This window comes from Telmatherina bonti (genome assembly GCF_933228915.1).
Source record: "Telmatherina bonti genome assembly, chromosome: 6".
Classification (NCBI taxonomy): Eukaryota; Metazoa; Chordata; class Actinopteri; order Atheriniformes; family Telmatherinidae; genus Telmatherina; species Telmatherina bonti.
This window is the reverse complement of record NC_136624.1, coordinates 34,276,420-34,296,997: the sequence shown is the minus strand read 5'-3', so window position 1 is coordinate 34,296,997 and position 20,578 is coordinate 34,276,420. Positions and strand designations below refer to the sequence as shown.

Below are 20,578 nucleotides of genomic sequence, written 5' to 3'. Positions count from 1 at the left end.
AACAAAAAAAAAAAAACATAATCCAGTAATGTCTTTTAAATAAATAAAAAAAAAAAAAAAAAAAAAAAAAAAAACATATTCCAGTAATGTGATTGAACACAAGCAGGTATGAAAGTGTTTTGGTAAAGTGATGTTACCTACAGCATGTCAGTCATGTTGTCATGCATGGGTGTTGAAATCACATAAATGACAACATGAAAGCGCTGGACATGACCAAACCACCATCTTCCCTCCCCTTAATGAGGAATTTTTGGCTTCTGACCTAAAAATGATGTCTGCTCAGATATGGAGACATTCATGTGAGTCATATTTCCCTCCTGCTGCTTTTTGGGGCGGTACTTTACTAGACACAGCTACAGGTCATGGAATTACACTGAAGGCTGTATGGTTATTTCTGGAAGATGATGATGACGACGGCATAAAGACAACCTTTTCAAGCCATCAGTCATCCACGCGGACGACATTTCAGATGCCATCGCTCCCATAATCATTAGGCCTGAAATTCTCATTGTAAATATTCCACCATAAAACTACATGCAACGAGCACTTTTGAAGCTATTCAAAAAAAACACACAGGGTCGTGAATGACAACAATTAAAGCAGAAATGAACACCTTTATGGATGCTTTTGTTTAACCATCAGGCAATTATTTTCTTACATAAAGAACATTGCCATGTGTTTCCAAAACGCTAGAATTCCATACAAGGCCCAGACGCTTCATCATCATCATCAATAAGAAACTTCTTGATGACATTACAGACAGCTGTCCTAAGACAGCAGAACACAGGCAACATATGCAGGAACTGTTTCAACAGATTCAAGAAATGACAAATGTCTGGAAAAGTTGAAGATAAAAGTGAGTTAAAGGAGAAAAAAGCATCAGTCCAGATGGAGTTCCAGTTGGAGAGAAGATTCTGAGGCAGGAAGGGGCCCACATCAAGACCAGACAGACAACAGAAGTGGACTGTCACATATGTTTTCATTTAACTCTTTACAAGATGTAAAATTGTTGAAGAGGAAAAGAAAAAGCTGGATTCACTGCAATTTAAATAGAAAAAAAAACTACAGGTGATTTACAGTGCTGTGGCATTTTATGATTCAGGTGTTGATAGAATTGTTCTCCACTGGTTCTGTGTAGACACGGGAGAACATAAAAGGACTAGAGGAAGAACAGGGTGTTCTGTCATAAATCAAATAGGCACTACATACTTAAGTGTTACGCATTTCCACGTCCCATCCTCTACATCTTTATGTTGTCATGATGTGTTTTATCCCATCAGAACACAGCAGCAGATTCTCACAGCGTTGTGTGATGAGACGTGTGTATTTGTTTTTCCAACCAGCTCCTGCAGCGCTCTAATAACTGTGTGAAATAACATGTCAGGAACATTCTGCTGGCCCAAACAAATGGCAGGAGCATCGCTTTAGCTTACCTTCTGTCCGTACACCTGTAAACTCTCAATCACAGCGAGGTACAGGCGGCTGGATGAGGAATGGAAATAACCAACAGCCGCCAAACCGACTCAGAGCCGAAAGTCACAGCTTTCATTATTTATCCTATTTTCTTTCTACAAACATTAGTGACTTTGTTAACCATTTCAAATGTAGTTTAAATTACACTTTGGCCGTGATATTCAGGGTTGAAACTCTGATTTGCACTTTTTATTTATTACCTATGCATGCTATCAGTATCTTTGTGCAAAGGCATTGCAGTGAAATATCAGCTCTTTGAACAAACCTAAAATTACATTCTGCTGTTTTACATTTTTAGATAAAGATCATAAAAATAAGTGTACTGAGTTACATATGTTCACATAGTTTCCAACACGTTTGTGTACATGTTATTTCTTTGTATTTCATGTTTGTATTTCCTGTGTGAGCCCAAAAACACCAGTAAATTGCTCATGGCTAGTTATAGGCAGTTCTCTTTCTCATCATTACTAGTTGCTCTGATGTTTTGCTCCATTAGTTGTTGATTATTGTTCTTTTTATTTGGAAATCCATTTTGTTTAATGCAGTATTCTATGTTTCCTAATAAGGTGCAGACTTCTTCTGGACAAAGCTGAGATCCTTCAATGTCTGCACAAAGATGCTGCATATCTTCTTTAAGTGCAATCTGCTCGTCTTCCATCTGTTGGAGCAGCATCAGAGCCAGACTATTGCAACAATATTAAATCTCCCTCAGCAGACGAAGGAAGACTTCTTCATTTTTCATCAAAGGTTTTATAAAACAGTTAGAGTCATTTCTAGATTAATAACACTGATATATCTCTAATTCTTCCATTCATATAGTTGACAGACTCAACTGATTCAATAAAGTGACTAATAAAATAAAATAAAAAAAATAAAGCACAACAGCCATTTTTGCCTTTTCGTGTGATAAAAAACAAGTTAAGGTGGAACAGCATGTGTATTATCATGATTTGGTCTAAAACCACTGTTTTTGTTGATCTTCATGTGGCCAAACAACAATCCTGATTATTCTCTCAATTTTTTCTTCTTTCAGCCAGAAAAGCAGGGAAAAAAATCTTCTTTTCTGTCTACCATAAGAGAGTTCAGCTGAAGACGGTAAAGTGAGTGTGCTGCACACAGATGGGAACGATCTCTCACACTCCCCCCTGCAGCTCACATCGTCCACATGTTGGGGTGCTGTGGGCCACTCCTGAATCAACACAATGGGGCACAGGCGATTGGATGAGGGGGGTGGAAGTAACCAACAGAAGCAGAACAGACGGAGGGGTGGAGTGAGGTCTGGAATAACGGAAAGGAGAGCAGGGGGGAAAGTTTTTTTTACAAAGTGTTTGTCAGAGTCCCCTCCAGTCCTGAGCACTCTGAGGGAGACGGATAAAGGAGGACCGGTCTGTCTGATCAGGTAAGAGTGAATGCTTCTGTTTGCATGTCTGTTTTTCTCAGGCCTTAAACTTCCTCTCACTAAATAAATACATGCATAGACGTTGTGGCTGATTTATCTGAGCTGCTGAAGAGAATCATTTAAACTAAAAATAAATATTAGAAATATATCTAGGATGAAGGAAATAACAAACTGCAAATTGAGTTCAGGGTGTATTTTTTTTATAAGCAACTAATTTAAAAGAAAAAGATCAATTTTAGATCAACATAATTTCTGGGCAGCAGTGACAAACATTTGCAAAACTGGACATCATTGTCAGGTTTTTTTTTTTGTTTTTCCTTCTCTCTAACTTCCCCGTGAGACTCTTAAGAATGTGGCTTGCTACAGGCCGTTTCATTTCCAAAACATAGTCAGCACCATTGAGCATTCATTTAACTTCAGCTGGATGGCAGTCAAAGCCAGGTTGGGATTTACAGGAACGACATTCTGAAGAGAACGTAGCTTTTTCCTGACATTTATCTTCCAGCAGAACGTATCTTCTGACTTTTTTATGGGTTGGTCAATATTTTTTTATTTACCTTTGGAAAATTCAAAGTTCCAGCATTTCAGAGAAGAGCTTGTCACAAAAGTAGGCTAAAGAAACTGCTTTAGCTTTAGATTACTCTGAGCTCTGGCTCGATTTGTCCAAATTGGGATTGCATTCACGCATTCATACTTGAATTTTAATATCTCTGTGTGTTTTCCTTCAGGCAATTGAAGATTTGTGTGACCATGACCATGCGTCTGGAGACTGTGGTTGTCTTGTCTGCCCTGCTTCCTCTCTGTCTCTCACATGGATGGGACCCTTTAGGCTGGCTGTTTCGCCGGCAGACCCAAGGACATTATTTTGGCTCCTTGCAGGCAGACACTGCAGGAGGGGCCTGTCCTGATGAATGTGACTGCCCCCCCTCTTATCCCATTGCCATGTACTGTGATGGGCGGGGCCTGACAGTCATGCCGACCATTCCTTTCCGTATCAAGTACCTGTATCTCCAAAACAATGCCATCACAGCTGTGCCTGACTCGGCTATGGTCAATGCAACTAATTTAGTGTGGTTGCTGATGCATCACAATCAGCTGACATCTGAGGGCATTAGCGAGCAGGTAACCCACATCTGGTCATAAGAATATCCAGACATATACTGTATGCGAGCTCTGCCATGATGCCTGACTAAATAACTGACAGATGGCAAACAGATGTCCAACAGATGTTTTCATTTTAGTTTTATTGCTGAATGAGTTAGCAAAGAAAAGTTTGGTTGTTTTCCTCTATGGTTGAAAATATTGTTCTTACTTTTCATATCCAGCCGCTGAAGCATAAATATCTGCTCCTTAAACATTTATTCCTCCAGCAAACAGAAAATAAGGAGTTTCATGTTTGATACGTTTCGCTTTTTTTATTACTGAAGTGTAAGTTTTCGCAACAAAAATCATTTTGAGACATATTCAGACGGTGCAGTGCGATTAGTCACCTCTGATCAGATCTTTGTACTTTTTGACAAATTTTTTTTTTTTTTTTTCCGGAACATTTAAAGTTGCAGTTGTATTTTAAGTGCACTGCGGCCATTGGCTTACAAGCAAAGTGACTGATTACCTGCTCAGCTCAGACACAAACATGAAGAAGAATGTTTCTGAGGTTTTCCCTAAATTCTTATTTTCTTTTCTTTAATTGCAAGAAAACAGCCAAAAAGGACACATTTAATAGAATACCTGTTCAATTCACAGCTCTGCACGTGTTTATGGGTTTTCCAAAACTTTTTTTTTCAGGTATTTTCGAAGTTGGGGGGACTAGAGCGTTTATATCTACATCACAACAACTTGACCACCATTCCTGCAAACCTTCCTCGTTCACTGCGAGACCTGAGAATTAACCATAACAACATTGGAAAGGTAATGGTTTGCAGTTTTTAATTCATGCACAGTGATCTTCCTCTTTCTCTGGACATCCATAAGGGAGAGAAATTGGACTTTAAAATGACTGTATCTGTTGTCTAGGTAACACCTGCAGACCTTGTGGGAATGGATAATCTCACTATCCTTCATCTGCATGACAATGCTGTCACAGATATAGGCACGTCCCTGAAGGAGCTAAAATCCCTCATACTGCTCGACATCAGTGGCAACAAGCTGACAAAGGTAATCGTGTATCCCTATGTTTATAAAATGCTCCATTAGGCAAACACATAATCCTGAATGGAAATGTTCCTTAACTGTTCCAGGTGCCAGATGCTCTCCCGGAACAACTGCACCAGCTGTACCTGGAGTTCAACGCCATTGATTCCCTGCCTGAAGGCTTCCTGGGAGGGTTAGCTCAGCTGCAGTATGTCAGGATGGCCCACAACCAGCTCACAGACAAGGGCATCCCCACAAACACCTTTAATGTTACCGGACTGGTGGAGCTGGACCTGAGCTACAACAAACTGGAGAGAATTCCTGTTGTCAGCACCACACTGCAGCACCTTTATCTCCAAGCCAATCAGATTAAAGGTAAACAGCTTAAAGACACTTATTCCTCATTATTTCACATAAAAGATGTCAGGTTTTAGGATCTCTTACAGATGTTGTATTTTCTGCAGCGATGGTGCTGAGATGAGGTGAAGCCGCTGCACGGTTTCCTCCGTGGCAATAAGCTCATCACTATATTTTTTCCCCATCTTGTGGCTTCAGAGTTCACCCTGGGCAGTTTCTGCAGCACTGTGGATGTGACTAATTTCTCCAGACTGAGGACGCTGCGACTGGAAGGGAATGAGCTCAGTCGTGAGGACATCCCTTCAGAGTCAGCCCTCTGCCTACGCCAGGCTACCAGCATCGAGATCTAACCGTGTGCATCACACACAATATGTGGAAGTTGCAAACACGACTCAGTGCACAACACACACCTACAGTGTGACACTCTTTCTGTGGCATGTGGTAAAACCCGATCGCAGCAGGGCCGATGACACAATGTGATTCTGACTGCATGTGGCAGCAGCTTGTATTGTTCTGTTCATGTATCAGTGAGTAGATGCGAAACTTTACCAGGTATTTCTTCACTATTAGAGAACAGTCTGTTCTCTTCTGCAAATGAAACAGCTAATGTGAGTTAGATTCATCTCGTTTGAGACAAATGAACCTTTTTCTTCCAAAACCAGTGTGTAAGCTTAGAAAGTACTGAACCACACATGACATGTCGGTGACCCTGATCCATAATAAACTTTATTGTGAGGATCAGGGATTATTACCAATGTTTGTCTTATTTTACATTTTTAATAATCTTTTTCTTATTGATTCTTCCTTCATGTCTTTTTTTGTTTACTCCGATTAAGTGATAATAAACATTTTGCATTCTGCATAATGTGAATTTTATAAATACAAAAGAGTTATTATAGGACACAACAACATTTTACTTAAATGCCTCCATGAAAATGTCCAACAGATGAGCATATTATACTGTCTCTGTCATAGCAGTGACTTTCTGCATTTATTGAGGATCATCTTTGTTCTGCAGAGCTTCTTAGGGACAAAGAAAATATCTTTTTATGAGAAAAAAAATCTCCATGATGTAACGACATCTTTCTTGGAAGTGTATGGCATGTTGATACTTGAGTTACTGTATGCATCACGTAGATTATTATATTCTATGATGTTGACGACTGGTTTTTCATTTATGAGCAAAATAAATGAAATATGGGATTTATTTATTTATTCATTCATTCTTTTTAAAGAAGATCTGTCTCTGGTATTTTCCGTGTCCCAAAGTTAAAATACACACCAGTGTAGGTCATGCTGTGATGTGTTCTGGCTCTGAGTATAACTATGATGTGACTCGGTGATTTCATTGACTGTAACATTGTTGAGTCAACATGTATGCCAGATAAATCCAGCTCATTTGCATGCTTACTGCTTCAACACACCTGACTCAGATGGGTTAAAAAGAGCCATTTCATCTGAATCAGGTGTGTAATAGCAGGGAATTATCTAAAACCTGAACCATGGGGGTCCACGAGGACTAACAGTGGACATCCCTTAAGTATGTAGATAAATTAACCCCTAGACTTGTTACCTCATAGTTTAATACAAAAATCACAGACACACACACATAAATATAATTTTGCACATTAGTAATGAGCATGAGCTTTTAAATAGAGGATAATAAGAATGCATTATCTACTACTGAATGGCCAGAATGAAGACAAGATGAGATGAAAACACTTATTGTGTGCAGCATAAGGTGCACTGGAAAGCCTAATCTTCCCCAAAAGAAAAGCACAAAGGTTAAAACCATTGAAGCTGTCTTTGTCCATTGAAAAGATATAATTATACAAAGGATTAATGCTGGCCTAAAGAAGTAAATAACGTAATGAGCCAAAAGAAAGAGAGGAGTAAAAGGAAGATTTTTACCTTGTCTTATTAAAAAACTGTCAGTAACTGTTTCATAACACTCCCACTTGTGTTATGAAAGAATTCTTCAATATTCTTTCACTAAAGATTATTTGTAACAGCTTTGAGAAATTGTATTTTTCCTTCTGATTACCCTTCTTGTAAATATTTTCACCTCAAACTTGAATTTGATCTGGAAGAGAAGCAACAGAGGTTTACTTCCTATGAACTCTGAGTCATGAATTAGATGCTGATTCAGCAGAGACCCTCCAGTTCTCACCTTGTGGCTTCATTAAACTCCTTGTTTATCAGTAATATCTCATATCTGTTAGGAGCAGAAGGAACATTGTCCCTCGTTACTGAATTCTTCAAGCTGCAGAGTCATTTGTGCTGCAGTGGATTAATAAGCATTTCTCTGTTTCTCTTCAGGTTAGTGGTAAAATAGCTAAATCAGGACCACACCCTGTGTGTGTTTCTGACCAGTGGTGGGATGGACAGAGGACTCAGAGTGGCTATTTTTATGGATTTGTCATTATTTCTGAAGTCTGAGGCTGCAGCAGGAGATTGTCATAAAAGACATTGTAGATTAAATGCTTTGAGCGGTTGACTCGTGGTAAAAACATCGCTGACCAAATGAACTCAAACGAGCATTGTGGAAAGACCACAAAAACCTGACACAAGTGCTGATGATACTGTTTACTCACACATCACACTTGCACAATCAATAATATATGTATTAAAAACTCTTCCCTCACCCACCCCTCCCATCTCCTAAGGGTAGGATATTCATCTCAAGCTCCTCTAGAGTCCTGGCAGCTTGAGGGTCCTACCCAGTATCTTAGCTGTTCCTGGGACTGCGCTTTTCTAGACGGACATGTCTGATTTTTCTCCAGGTATCTGTTGGAGCCATTTGTTGGAGCCCCCAGTGCTCCGATGGGTACCACCGATGCTTTCACTTTCCATGTCTTCTCCAGGTATATATTTTTTTTTAAAAAAAAAAAAAATATATATATATATACATATATATATATATATTTATATATACCTGGAGAAGACATGTATGTATACTGTTAAAAAAAAAATAAAGGGAACACTAAAGTAACACGTTGTAGATCTGAATGAATGAGATATTTTTATTAAATACTTTGTTCTTTCCAGAGTTGAATGTGCTGACAACAACATCACACAAATAATATCAATGAAAATCAAATGTATCAACTCATGGAGGTCTGGATTTGAAGTTATACTCAAAATGAAAGTGGAAAAACACACTACAGGCTGATCCAACTTTGATGTAATGTCCTTTAAACAAGTCAAAATGAGGCTCCGTAGTGTGTGTGACCTCCGCATGCCTGTATGACCTCCCTACAACGCCTGGGTGTGTTTCTGATGAGGGATTTCCTCTCAGACCTGGACTAAAGCATCTGCCAACTTCTGGACAGTCTGTGGTGCAACTTGGTGTTGGTGGATGGAGCGAGACATGATGTCCCAGATGTGCTCAGTTGGATTTCGGTCTGGGGAACGGACGGGCCAGTCCATAACATCAATGTCTTCGTGTTGCAGGAACTGCTGACACACTCCAGCCACATGAGGTCTAGCATTATCCTGCATTAAGAGAAACCCAGGGCCAACCGCACCAGCATATGGTCCCACAAAGAGTCTGAGGATCTCATCTCGGTACCTAATGGCAGTCAGGCTACCTCTGGCGAGCCCATGGAGGGCTGTGCGGCCCTCCAAAGAAATGCCACCCCACACCATTACTGACCCACTGCCAAACTGGTCATGCTGGAGGATGTTGCAGGCAGCAGAACGTTCTCCACGGCGTCTCCAGACTCTGTCACGTCTGTCACATGTGCTCAGTGTGAACCTGCTTTCATCTGTGAAGAGCACAGGGCGCCAGTGGCAAATTTGCCGATCTTGGTGTTCTCTGGCAAATGCCAAACCTCCTGCACAGTGTTGGGCTGTAAGCACAACCCCCACCTGTGGACATCGGGCCCTCATACCACCCTCATGGAGTCTGTTTCTGACTGTTTGAGCAGACTGATGCACATTTGTGGCCTGCTGGAGCTCATTTTGCAGGACTCTGGCAGTGCTCCTCCTGTTCCTCCTTGCACAAAGAAGGAGGTAGCGGTTGTGCTGCTGGGTTGTTGTTCTCCCACGGCCTCCTCCACATCTCCTGATGTACTGGCCTGTCTCCTGGTAGCGCCTCCGTGCTCTGGACACTACGCTGACAGACACAGCAAACCTTTTTGCCACAGCTGGCATTGATGTGCCATCCTGGATGAGCTGCACTACCTGAGCCACTTGTGTGATTGTAGACTCCGTCTCATGCTACCACTAGAGTGAAAGCACCGCCAGCATTCAAAAGTGACCAAAACATCAGCCAGAAAGTATCGGAACTGAGAAGTGGTCTGTGGCCACCACCTGCAGAACCACTCCTTTATTGGGTGTGTCTTGCCAATTGCCTATCATTTCCACCTGTTGTCTATACCATTTGCACAACAGCATGTAAAATTGATTGTCAATAGGTGTTGCTTCCTAAGTGGACAGTTCCATTTCACAGAAGTGTGGTTGACTTGGAATTACATTGTGTTGTTTAAGTGTTCCCTTTATTTTTTTGAGTGTGTGGCCAAACAAGAAGTGTAATTGTGGATATCTGTACTCCCTTATCATTGCAGATTCCTCTGGCTATCTCGGAAGCCCACTGCTTTGACTGTTTCTCCACCAGCATCAACATCTTTAGCTGATATCAATGAGATACTCAGATTGTAGCCGTTACACCTCCCTGCTCGCTGATGTACTGAGGCGGGGTTCACCTCAACCATCCTCAAGGGTTTTTTTTTTACCTCTAAAATTATTGCCACTTGTGAAGGAGTGAAAAAAAATTGACAAAAGAAAAAACAAGCACATAAATAAACTAGAAACAATCTTTGAGACAATCAGCAAACCATGCCTTTGTTTTGTTGTTTCTTTCGCTTATTTTGTTCATGTCAGATTCACTGAGTACACGTTTCTATGTACATGAAATCTGTCCTCACAAACACCTGATAAGGTATTGAAAGTTACCTTGGTGGTTTGCGTTGATGCCTCTGGGGGAACATTTTGTTATGATTAGAGGGGGATTAAGTAGAAAGAGGCTAATAGCTCTTCGGTCCCCTGGGTGTAGTGTCCATACCAGACTGATTTTCCAATAAACCATCTTTCTGATTCTGCAAACACATAAGAACACACACACACACACACACACACACACACACACACACACACACACACACACACGAAAACAATACTGGCCACTCTATTGCAGCATAAAATCACTCATTAACCAGACTACATGTATTAAACTCTGCTTAGCCCATAAAAGCCACAGCTTGTTTCAGGACATTATCACTGTCTTAAATTTAAGCTGTTTATTGGCCTGATGTAAAAGTTCCCGTTTGCCACAAATCCCATCAGTTAAATTCACAGTGCTTATATTTGTCTGCTTTACAATAGCAACATGTTAAACATTAAGAATTTTTAGCTTTTTTAAATGGAATTAGGTCAGTATTCATTTATTCAATCAGCTTCACATTAATGTAATGCTGCTCCAGAGAACAGTAACAGCAGATGAAGTCATCGGATTGAAGGCAAAGCAGACTCCACTTTTAATCTCTATCTATTCACAGTCAGCTCATGTGATGGGTTTGTGGCTGCATCATCAGGCTGCGATGATGACGGTGATGAGCCCAGTGTTGTGACCACAGTTACACAAAATGACTGTTTGTACATAAGCTGTTATTATGAGGGGATGTCATTGACCAAAATCAGTATATCACTGTGCATCAGCAGCAGATCACAGCACACACCCAGATTAATTTTTTTTTTTTGGAAATGATTTATTTAAGGAGTATGTGCAGTAGAAATGTGTGAAATCCTGATAATGAAATCCTGATAACTCATTAGCTCAGACTATGTCAGGATGGATGAGTCACCGGTGTGATCGAGCAGGAAACATTTCTCGCAAGGTGTAATGTTCCTGTTTGAAAAAATGATGGATTGTAGACATGTTCAAACAACTCAGAGGGGAGGGTCAAAGCTGGTGATAGGTTATCTTTGGAGCTGGGACCTTAAAACAAATGTCCAGAAGGGCTTCAACTTTCTTATTCAGACTTTGAACAAGTAGATGAAAGGACATGAGGAAATACGGCTGGAACAGTTTCAAGGACTTGATTTTCAGAAATCCTGCTGTTGTCGAACAGGTAAGTTTGTATGCATGCTTTTGTACTGTGTGTTATTATGGAGTCAATGTTACACTTCTTTCTTAAGAAACTGGAGGAATGCTGTAATCCACTGAGCTGAAAACACCACAACAACACCAAGAGTGGAAACAATAAAAACATTTCCCATTCCATTGTGTTGCAACTCTTCTCATCAACAGCTGTTTCTCTGACAGTCTAAATGCACCAAGTAATTACAAACAGGTTTAATCATTGATCAATTTGCAGCATTTTTTTTTAAACTTTCCAACGAGCAGGATCCACATGTGGATAATGGGGATGAGAATGCTGAGCGTGGGAACTGGTCCAGCAAAAAGGACTACATCCTTTCCATGATCGGATATGCTGTTGGACTTGGAAATATCTGGAGATTCCCATATTTGGCCTACAAGAATGGAGGGGGTACATTAGTGTCCGTCTTATTATCCATTTGTGCTTCTGATAAATGCTTTGTAACAGTGCAGCTTCCTTCACTATGTGCAGGTGCCTTTCTTATTCCCTATTTTACAATGTTGGTGGTGGCTGGAATCCCACTTTTCTTCTTGGAAAGTGCCCTTGGTCAGTTCTGCAGCCAAGGACCCATCAATGTGTGGAGAGCGGTGCCAATACTCCAAGGTTAGACATCTATTTCACAGAGGAAGACGATGTTGGTCGATCTTGCAACCGAAGGATAGATGAAGGCTTGTAGTTAATGGTCAACTGTGCAACCACAATTTGAACCCCTTACTTTTATTTAATGAGGATTTTTGTTAATAATCAACTCCATGAGCAAAAATTAACCTAAAGATGTGCTTTTAAGGGTTAGTTAAACATTTTCATAACTTCTCACCTACAAACATACCATGTAAGAAAGCTTTTTAACTTTCCAAAGAGGGTTTGTGGGAAATGTGCAAAGAAAAGAACACATCTTGTTCATTAGTGCAGCACAGATGGGTGCAGATTGGAAGCATATGTTTTCTGGATTTATGGACAGCAAGACTAAATAATAAAAGAAGCACTAAATGCTGCAAGTTACATTAAACAATTTGTTTAATTTTATTCTCCTTCTCTGCCTGATTATGAAAACATTAAATGCTACTAATGCATTGCTTATTGTAACAGAAAGTCATGTAGACTTCAAGGTTTTGGATGATGGAGCTGGAAACAGGGGGGACATTGTGTAGCTTTGTTTAAGGGGAGTTGGGGTTTGCTCACACAATGCAACAAAAATCATTTCTAACACTGGTTTTCCTTCTAAAATTAAAAGTATTTTCCATATTTTGTCCTTCTTTTCCAGGTGTTGGTGTTGCCACAGTTATGGTGACTCTGATAGTATCAATTTACTATAACGTCATCATTGCCTACAGCTTGTACTACATGTTTGCTTCCATGCAGTTTCCTCTGCCGTGGTCTGACTGTTTCAGCTGGGCTGACAGCAACTGCAGCAGCACACCTATAGGTACTTGTAATATCCTCTTTCCTCTGGATGATGTAGAATCTGATATTTCTGTGATGACAGGATAATATAATCTGATTTAAATGAAAGATAATTCATATTTAATGTCATACTCAGCCATTCACTTTTTAATCATTCTGGAAAAATGGAAAAATTCAGAGAAAATGCAACTCTGGTTGATGATTTCTGGGAAGCAACGATTTTAAGTAACATTTTAGATCATTCACTTGTCCTCTTCTCTTTCCCAGTTCTTTGTAATATAAGTGGTGTTTTAACAGCCAACTGGACCCAAGAAAACAACACTTGTCCTTCATCCAATACAATCGTAATTCCAGTACAAAGTCCAAGTGAGCAGTACTGGGAGTAAGAAGCACACATTTAATGCAAACAGACAAATGCACCTTTCTTGTTATTCTGCTGTGGATGTGCAGATACTGAGGATGTCTCTGTTTCTTCTTAAGTCGTGTGGCTCTGCAGAAATCTAGTGGTCTAGATGAGACAGGACCAGTGGTTTGGCACTTGGCTCTCTGTCTGCTGCTGAGCTCCATAATTGTTGCTGCAGCGCTCATCAGAGGCATCAAGTCATCAGGAAAAGTAAGTTCATGTAAAACAAAAAAGAAAAGGTTTTAATTGCACAAGATGTTGCATGAAGATAATTCTCTCCATCACTCCTATAGCAAAGAAACAGCTTGTCCAATTCATGATACAAATACAAATAACTTTTAATAATACACATCCTTCACACAGACACTGAAGTGTAGCACAAAGTGGCTGAAGAGTTACTCTGCCTTTGCTCACAGATGAAAAAACTTCTCTAGTTACTTTCATTTGAGAAGTTTACATTGGAAACGTGCAAGCTAATTTAAAGTATACTTAGCGGCTATTTGTAAAAAGTCTGTTTTTTTCCAGTTGTATGTGTGTGCATAGGCTAGAAATAGAAACACTCAACTTTTTCTCTCAGAAAATGACACATTTGTCATGATAATATCTGTAAAACTGCCTTTAAACCAGAAATTGTCTTGAATATTGACACACTGAACCCTTTACCTCAGACTGAACTCTGTGTTTGTGCAGGTTGTGTATTTCACAGCCACGTTTCCCTACGTGGTTATTTTGATCCTGCTGGTCAGAGGTGTGACACTAGAGGGCGCTAGAGATGGAATAGAGTTTTACATTGGCACTCAGTCCAATTTGACAAAACTGACCGAAGCTCAGGTATGTTTCCAACAATCCGTCTCCACGTACAGCACATGGCAGTAGTTTGGCTGTGAGAAGTCAAAGCTTTCTTTGATCTGAAGTATCGCTGCGTGTTGTAGGTGTGGAAAGACGCGGCAACTCAGACCTTCTATTCTCTGTCTATCGGCTGGGGTGGACTTATGACTCTTGCTTCCTATAACAACTTTCACAACAATGTCTTTAAGGACTCTTTTGTTGTGACCCTCACAAATGCTGGTAGGAGCCTGATAGGTATTATTAGTAGAATGATGATTACTGTCAACATGACAATTTATTTATATTGTTCATGCCTCCACAGGAACCAGTGTGTTAGCAGGCTTTGCCATATTTTCAATACTGGGGCATATGGCTCATGTCTACAAAATACCAGTTCAACAAGTGGTCAAGGAAGGTCAGATACTCACACAGTAATGAGCAACGCTGCGGTACTGGGCTATCCTCTGATGGGTCTTTATCATTCTGCAGGATTCGGCCTGGCCTTCATCGCCTATCCAGATGCTCTTTCAAAGCTTCCTGTTTCCCCACTTTGGTCCATTTTGTTCTTCTTCATGCTCCTGACTGTTGGTCTGGACTCTCAGTTTGCAGGAATAGGTTAGATCTTCAGCTTCCATGAAATGTTTGATTTGTATAATTTGCTTTCAGCCCCCAGTGGACGGATTGTTTCTCCTCTTGTCTTCAGAGGTATTAACCACCTGCTTACACGATGCTTTCCCTGAAACATTCAAATCCAAACGGGCTCTACTGACACTAACAACATGCTCCGTCCTCTATCTGCTGGGACTGCCGTGTGTTACAAGAGTAAGTTGCATCAGAGTAACTTTGATTTCAGAGTAACCTGGGGAGCATGCTTGTTCTCTTTCTCTCTCTCTGTATGTCTTGTACATATACACACATATCTATATATGTTTACATGATAGGCAGGAATATATTGGGTGACTCTCATGGACCAGTTTGTTGCCAGCTGGGTGCTGCTATTTCTGGTTCTTCTGGAGGTCATTGGTGTCTCTTTTATATACGGTAAACGTGATCATTGAAGGCATATTCCTGCAGCTGAGAAAGCAACAGATGGCCTCAGACTTCAGCTTGTGTGTGTTCGGCTTGCTTTTTCACAGGTGGAAACCGTTTCATAAAAGACATCGAGATGATGCTCGGACATAAAAATTTGCTTTTCTGGTTGTGGTGGAGAGCATGCTGGTTCTTTATCACTCCTTGTATCATCCTGGTGAGAAAGCATCACACGGTGTTTCAATCAATACATCTTTACTTATTGTAGCCATGTTAACCCATTGTAAGAGTGGCACTGACTATAAAGGCCTTCTTCTAGCTGTAAAGACCGAGCATATAGTTGAAAGTCCATGGCTTGTTTCTTTGTTCTTTACTAAATTAACAGGAAAGGATGAAAAGAATATACAAAAAAAATAAAAGTACTCCTTATGAGTAAATACACTTAAACTCTGGGCTCCACAACAGGACTTAACAGAATGGATGCTTCATGGATGCCTTGTTAAACCAGAACCAATCAAAAGCCGGGGCTCAGAGCAGCCTTAATTGTCTTCAATTACGCTTGTTAAAGCCCAAAACTTTCTCATAATTAAACAACTGAATATTTTACCAACAATATTAACTAAATGGCTCTTAAACCCATTAAAGTCAGACCAATGCAAAAATGGTAAGAAAAGTCCAGTTAGTTTTATTTGAGGTCTTTATTTGACCCATTGACAAAATGTAACAAAAAAAAAAAGTAACATTTGGGTAACATTTATTACCATTTATTACCATTTTATATATCAAAACTATTATAGCATGATCTTCTGCTTCCTGGAATTTGTTAGGGGGCAGAAGACAAGAATCAGATTGTGTTTAACAGGAGTTTGAGCAAAGTTTTTACCATGAAATAATGCAAAACATCTCAGAAACTTTGTGTATTAGATATGATACGTTTGGGGTTTTAGAGTTAAAAACACTCTTCAGGACTGAAAACAGCTGAGTAAAACACAAAAAATACTTTTTTGTAAAAAAAATTACTTTTCTACATGTAAATGGGTTTAATCAGCAATTTCATTTATTTTATTTCATCTAATTTTTTCTTTAGGTCATATTAGGATGGGCTGTGGTCACATTTGTCCCCCCTACCTATGGAAATGTACAATACCCCGCCTGGGGCTTGGCTCTGGGCTGGTGCATGGTAGCATTCATCCTTGTGTGGATCCCTGCTGTTGCTGTGTACAGGTTGATAAAAGCAAAAGGAAACCCTTGGAAGGTGTGTATCTGGGATGATGCAAACCTCTGTATGTTTTTCATGTATTTATTTATTTATTTAGCATTTTGAATGAACTCCCAGGAAAGGCATCTCCCTGGATGAGTAAATAAATTGAAGATTGAGCTCAAAATTAGCCTTTTTTTTTTTCCACAGCGCTTGAAGTCGCTGTGTTCCCCTTCTGACAAGTGGCACCCCTACCTGGACGTCCATCGAGGGGAGCGCTACTCAGAAGAGCGCTGCCGCCACAGGAAGAACCATAAAAAGAATCCAGAGGTTGATGTTAATGTGATCTCCAGCTCATGGCTCTGAGCCATATCATTGTGTTATATAATGCCTTCTTCTTGCAACCAAGCTTTGTTTAGTTGTTTAGTTGTTTTGTTGTTCGTTTTCTGACAACAGTAAGACTTCCAGTGTGGGTTATTTTATAAGGAGGGGGTTTGTTTGTGTTTATTCTACAGAAGGGCTACAATTTGTCAAACATTTACCTACAACAAGGAGATTTCTGGTTAACAATGCACTGGTCAGAGGGTCATTTCTGAACCAACTGGCTTTGGTAGGTTAGTGTGTAAGCAGAAGAACTGGTTTAATGCCTAAACTTAGCAAACAGTTCAGGTATCTGGGCCTATTTAATGTGTAGAAAGCAAAAGTGAAACTGAAACACAATAAACACACGGATTACCTGGTGTAGCATCACACCCTCATGTCTCCAAACAACGTTTTTCTCTCTGTTTAAACTTGTAAAAACACCTTTAAGTTAAGTATAAGTTAAGAACACATCATGTTTCATCCTGCTACTATATGACTTTCTCTGTCAGCTTTATTGTAATTTCTTGCTCAGGCTGGACTCAAATATGTGGTTTCTTTGTACTACACCTGTTCTAGAGGAGAGATATAACTCATATATGTGTAAAATGTGTCTGAAAGTTGCCATAGACATTATGGAAATGTGTTTTTTGAGTATTTTTGTGCATTTTCTGTGCATTTAACATGGAAATACTCCATCTGCTTTAATCAAAAGCTTTTGCTGTTCATATCTGGGAATTAAAGGTTGGTAATCCCTGCTCCACAGGAAAAGCACTGGATTTAGTCATATGTAAGGTTTACTGTAGAAAATGAACCAAAGCATAGCTTTATTTAGGTTTGCAGCTGATATTATTGATACAACTATGTTTCAAGTCAAAATGTTCAAACTGTATTGGCTTTTTTTGTTTATTTGTTTTATTTTTGCTGCAATACGGTGCATGTTGATGTCACAATATTGATCAATTTATTAACTATACACCATGCCCCAAATGAAACAGATGTGCATCTCCTTACCTTTTTATAGTCACATCATGCTTTATAGTTTTTGACTGAATTCACTTACAGTTAGTTATTTGGGTTTATTGTTCAACTCTGTGAAGGAAAGGAAGGAAAGAAAGATGTCGCAGTGACTTTATTTTCTCTATTTCCTCTCCTGATGCATGATTGTTGTCCTGGAAGCAGAACTTTTCTAGATGCTTTATGGTTGTCATCTAATTACCTCTGTCAGCATCCACCTCACAGCTGCTGCAAGGTTCTGCTAACATTACTCACACACACTCCACATAGACAGGCTCCCTCTGTTTCTCCCAAAACAACTAAATCACACCCATAAAGTTGGCAGTAACATTATACTTGTCTCAACTTCATGTGACTACACTTAAAAATCTTTTTTGGAGGTAAAATTTTAACCGGTGTCCAGATAACTAAAGGTCGTGCAAAGATTAAAAACAAAAGTCAAGCAGTTAATCGGAGAATTGTAAAGTATTGTTTGATTAGTATCAAGAATTCATAGAAGTTTCTTTTATTTATTCTACACTTGTTTATCCAAGATGTTTGTTGATGATTGTTTCTACATTATGATCGTGTTTGTCTTTCAATGCTGAGTAGTGTTAAAGAACATTGTTTATTTGTACACAATCAACGTATATCGCCTTTGATTTTCTAAGAAAATAAATTACATTTTTCAGTTCCGCTCATAAGTGATTGAATTTCAAACGATCAGTATATACCCAAACAAAGAACAAAGTCCACTTTCATGACATTTTAGATGATATATTTTGTTACTTTTTTTTCTTTCCCGGACTGAATTTATATGAGCTTAGCTTGGATTGACCATACCTATCTGCAACATGAATATGATTAAAACCAAAATCTACCCTGGAGGCTTTATTTCATTTATATGCAGAAACTATTTTCACTGCAACAGCAAAGATCACAGATGCAATTAGCCCTGTAGCTGTTTGTGTCATTTTTGTCGCCATGTAGTTGCAAATGATAATTCTTTCATCTCATGATTTCAAGGAAGATAAATAAAAAAATAGAAATGCATCAACAAAAGCATCAGAATCAGTCTCTGCTGCTGCTGAAAGAGTCTTAGCTCCAGCAAAATCTGTAAAAACCAGTTAAGTTGTTGCTTCCTGGATATAAATTGTGCATATTTAAATAATCTGTGTATTTACCAGAATGACTGTTTAAATGCCAACATGAAGACCCCTGTTTGTGTTAAAACAAATCAGCTTTTGTTTAATCTGGTGGCTGTTGCATTGGCTGTCAGAGAAAACGTGTATGTGTTTGTGTATATTTTACTGAGATCACAATGAGCCCAGGTGGTATTATGCTGTTGATAAATGATGTGTTGCACCTTAAGATGTAGCATCTTTTGTCAAGTGAGACATCTACACATGGTTGTTGTAATTCTTGTGCCGTCAGCACTGAAGAGTGTGGTGTTGGTGGCCAGACTGAGTTCTGTCTTTAGTTTTCTAACCACACATGCTAACAGTGTGTGATAAGCTCATAAAGTGAGACTTACAGACAAGGAAACATAAAATCAGACGCCACAAGAACTCCACCGGAGTTAAGGCTCAGTATCAAAGTCAGGGACACTTTGACATTCAGAAGGGAGAAGGCAGAGATCAAGCCACCAACCCTCTCATTAGTGGATGACATGCTCTGATTCCCAAGTTTTAGCCTCCCCACATGCGGAGCAAGTCAAGGACACAAGAATAAATACAGGGCTGAAAGTCAAGTGGGCTATGTTAGCTTCTTGGCACTAACTGGTAGAGCTCTTTTAGATGCATTAAGTAATTAGATCATAAATCACGGCTTTATAAGATTATTGTTCATGGTTGCATTCCTTTTACAAACAAATAATTATGATATCACAGCATTTTAAATTCTCTAATAACATAGAGGTGTTTTAATAATGATGATAGACTGCAGTCTACAACACATCATTCCAAAATACCTGCTATGTGTTTAGGTGGGTTGAGATCTGCTGCTCAGGCATTTCGCAAAGTGCACTGTGGATGGGAACACTGTAATATGGGAGGGAGTGTCAATAAATGTATGTATGTGTGTCTGTATGTATTCGGGGTGGGGAATCGAATAAAAAAATTGAAAATCGGTCTGGTCTTGCTACTGCGTTGTTTTTTCCTAATTGACAGTAAGGAAAATGATGAGCGAAAAAAGTTTTTTAAATGTAATTGAAATTAAATCGGCCCTAATAATTTTTCAGTTCTTTCTAGCTCAAAGAAGATTGAGGTTACTTGGGAAATTGGCACCCTTTGTTACTTAAGTGTAATGATTATGAATCAAAAGTCTGTTTGAATTGAGAATTGATTCTGAATCGAATCATCACCCCAAAAATCAGAATCAAATTAAATCACGAGTTGTCGTTAGATTCACATTTCTAGTACGAATGTATGTATGTGTGTTTGTATGTATGTAAGCATTTAATTCAGATAATTATAATTCAGAATAAAAATTTTGGTGCTTGAAATTCAAAGGCTTATGAAATTCAAAATCTGGTGGAACAGATTTACTTTGATATTAAAGAGACCAACACAATAATTAATTTTCAGACCATACATACATATATATATATATATATATATATATATATATATATATATATATATATATATATATATATATATACATATATACACATATATATGTATATATATATATATATATAGGGGAGGGGTATATATATACATATATATATATATATATACATATATATATATATATATATATATATATATATATATATATATATATATATATATATATATATATATATATATATATATACCCCTCCTCTAACCCTTCCA

The 20,578-nt window shown here is 39.0% G+C and overlaps 2 protein-coding genes across 2 annotated transcripts; both read left to right on the top strand.

The window, feature by feature from the left end:
* The first annotated feature begins 2,771 nt into the window (after positions 1-2,771).
* fmoda (fibromodulin a) lies at positions 2,772-6,353 on the top strand. Its single transcript, XM_079241462.1, has 6 exons — positions 2,772-2,872; positions 3,601-3,994; positions 4,658-4,780; positions 4,886-5,026; positions 5,110-5,377; positions 5,558-6,353. The coding sequence occupies exons 2-6, from the start codon at positions 3,623-3,625 to the stop codon at positions 5,707-5,709; spliced, it is 1,056 nt and encodes a 351-aa protein (XP_079097588.1). The 5' UTR covers positions 2,772-2,872; positions 3,601-3,622; the 3' UTR covers positions 5,710-6,353.
* A 5,071-nt stretch (positions 6,354-11,424) lies between these two features.
* slc6a14 (solute carrier family 6 member 14) lies at positions 11,425-16,748 on the top strand (the record flags this gene model as incomplete). Its single annotated transcript, XM_079242337.1, has 15 exons — positions 11,425-11,490; positions 11,766-11,910; positions 11,992-12,123; positions 12,785-12,946; positions 13,192-13,306; positions 13,405-13,537; positions 14,018-14,158; positions 14,260-14,395; positions 14,478-14,570; positions 14,645-14,770; positions 14,859-14,977; positions 15,097-15,196; positions 15,292-15,401; positions 16,272-16,439; positions 16,593-16,748. The coding sequence occupies 15 exons, from the start codon at positions 11,425-11,427 to the stop codon at positions 16,746-16,748; spliced, it is 1,902 nt and encodes a 633-aa protein (XP_079098463.1).
* Between the last annotated feature and the right edge of the window lie 3,830 nt (positions 16,749-20,578).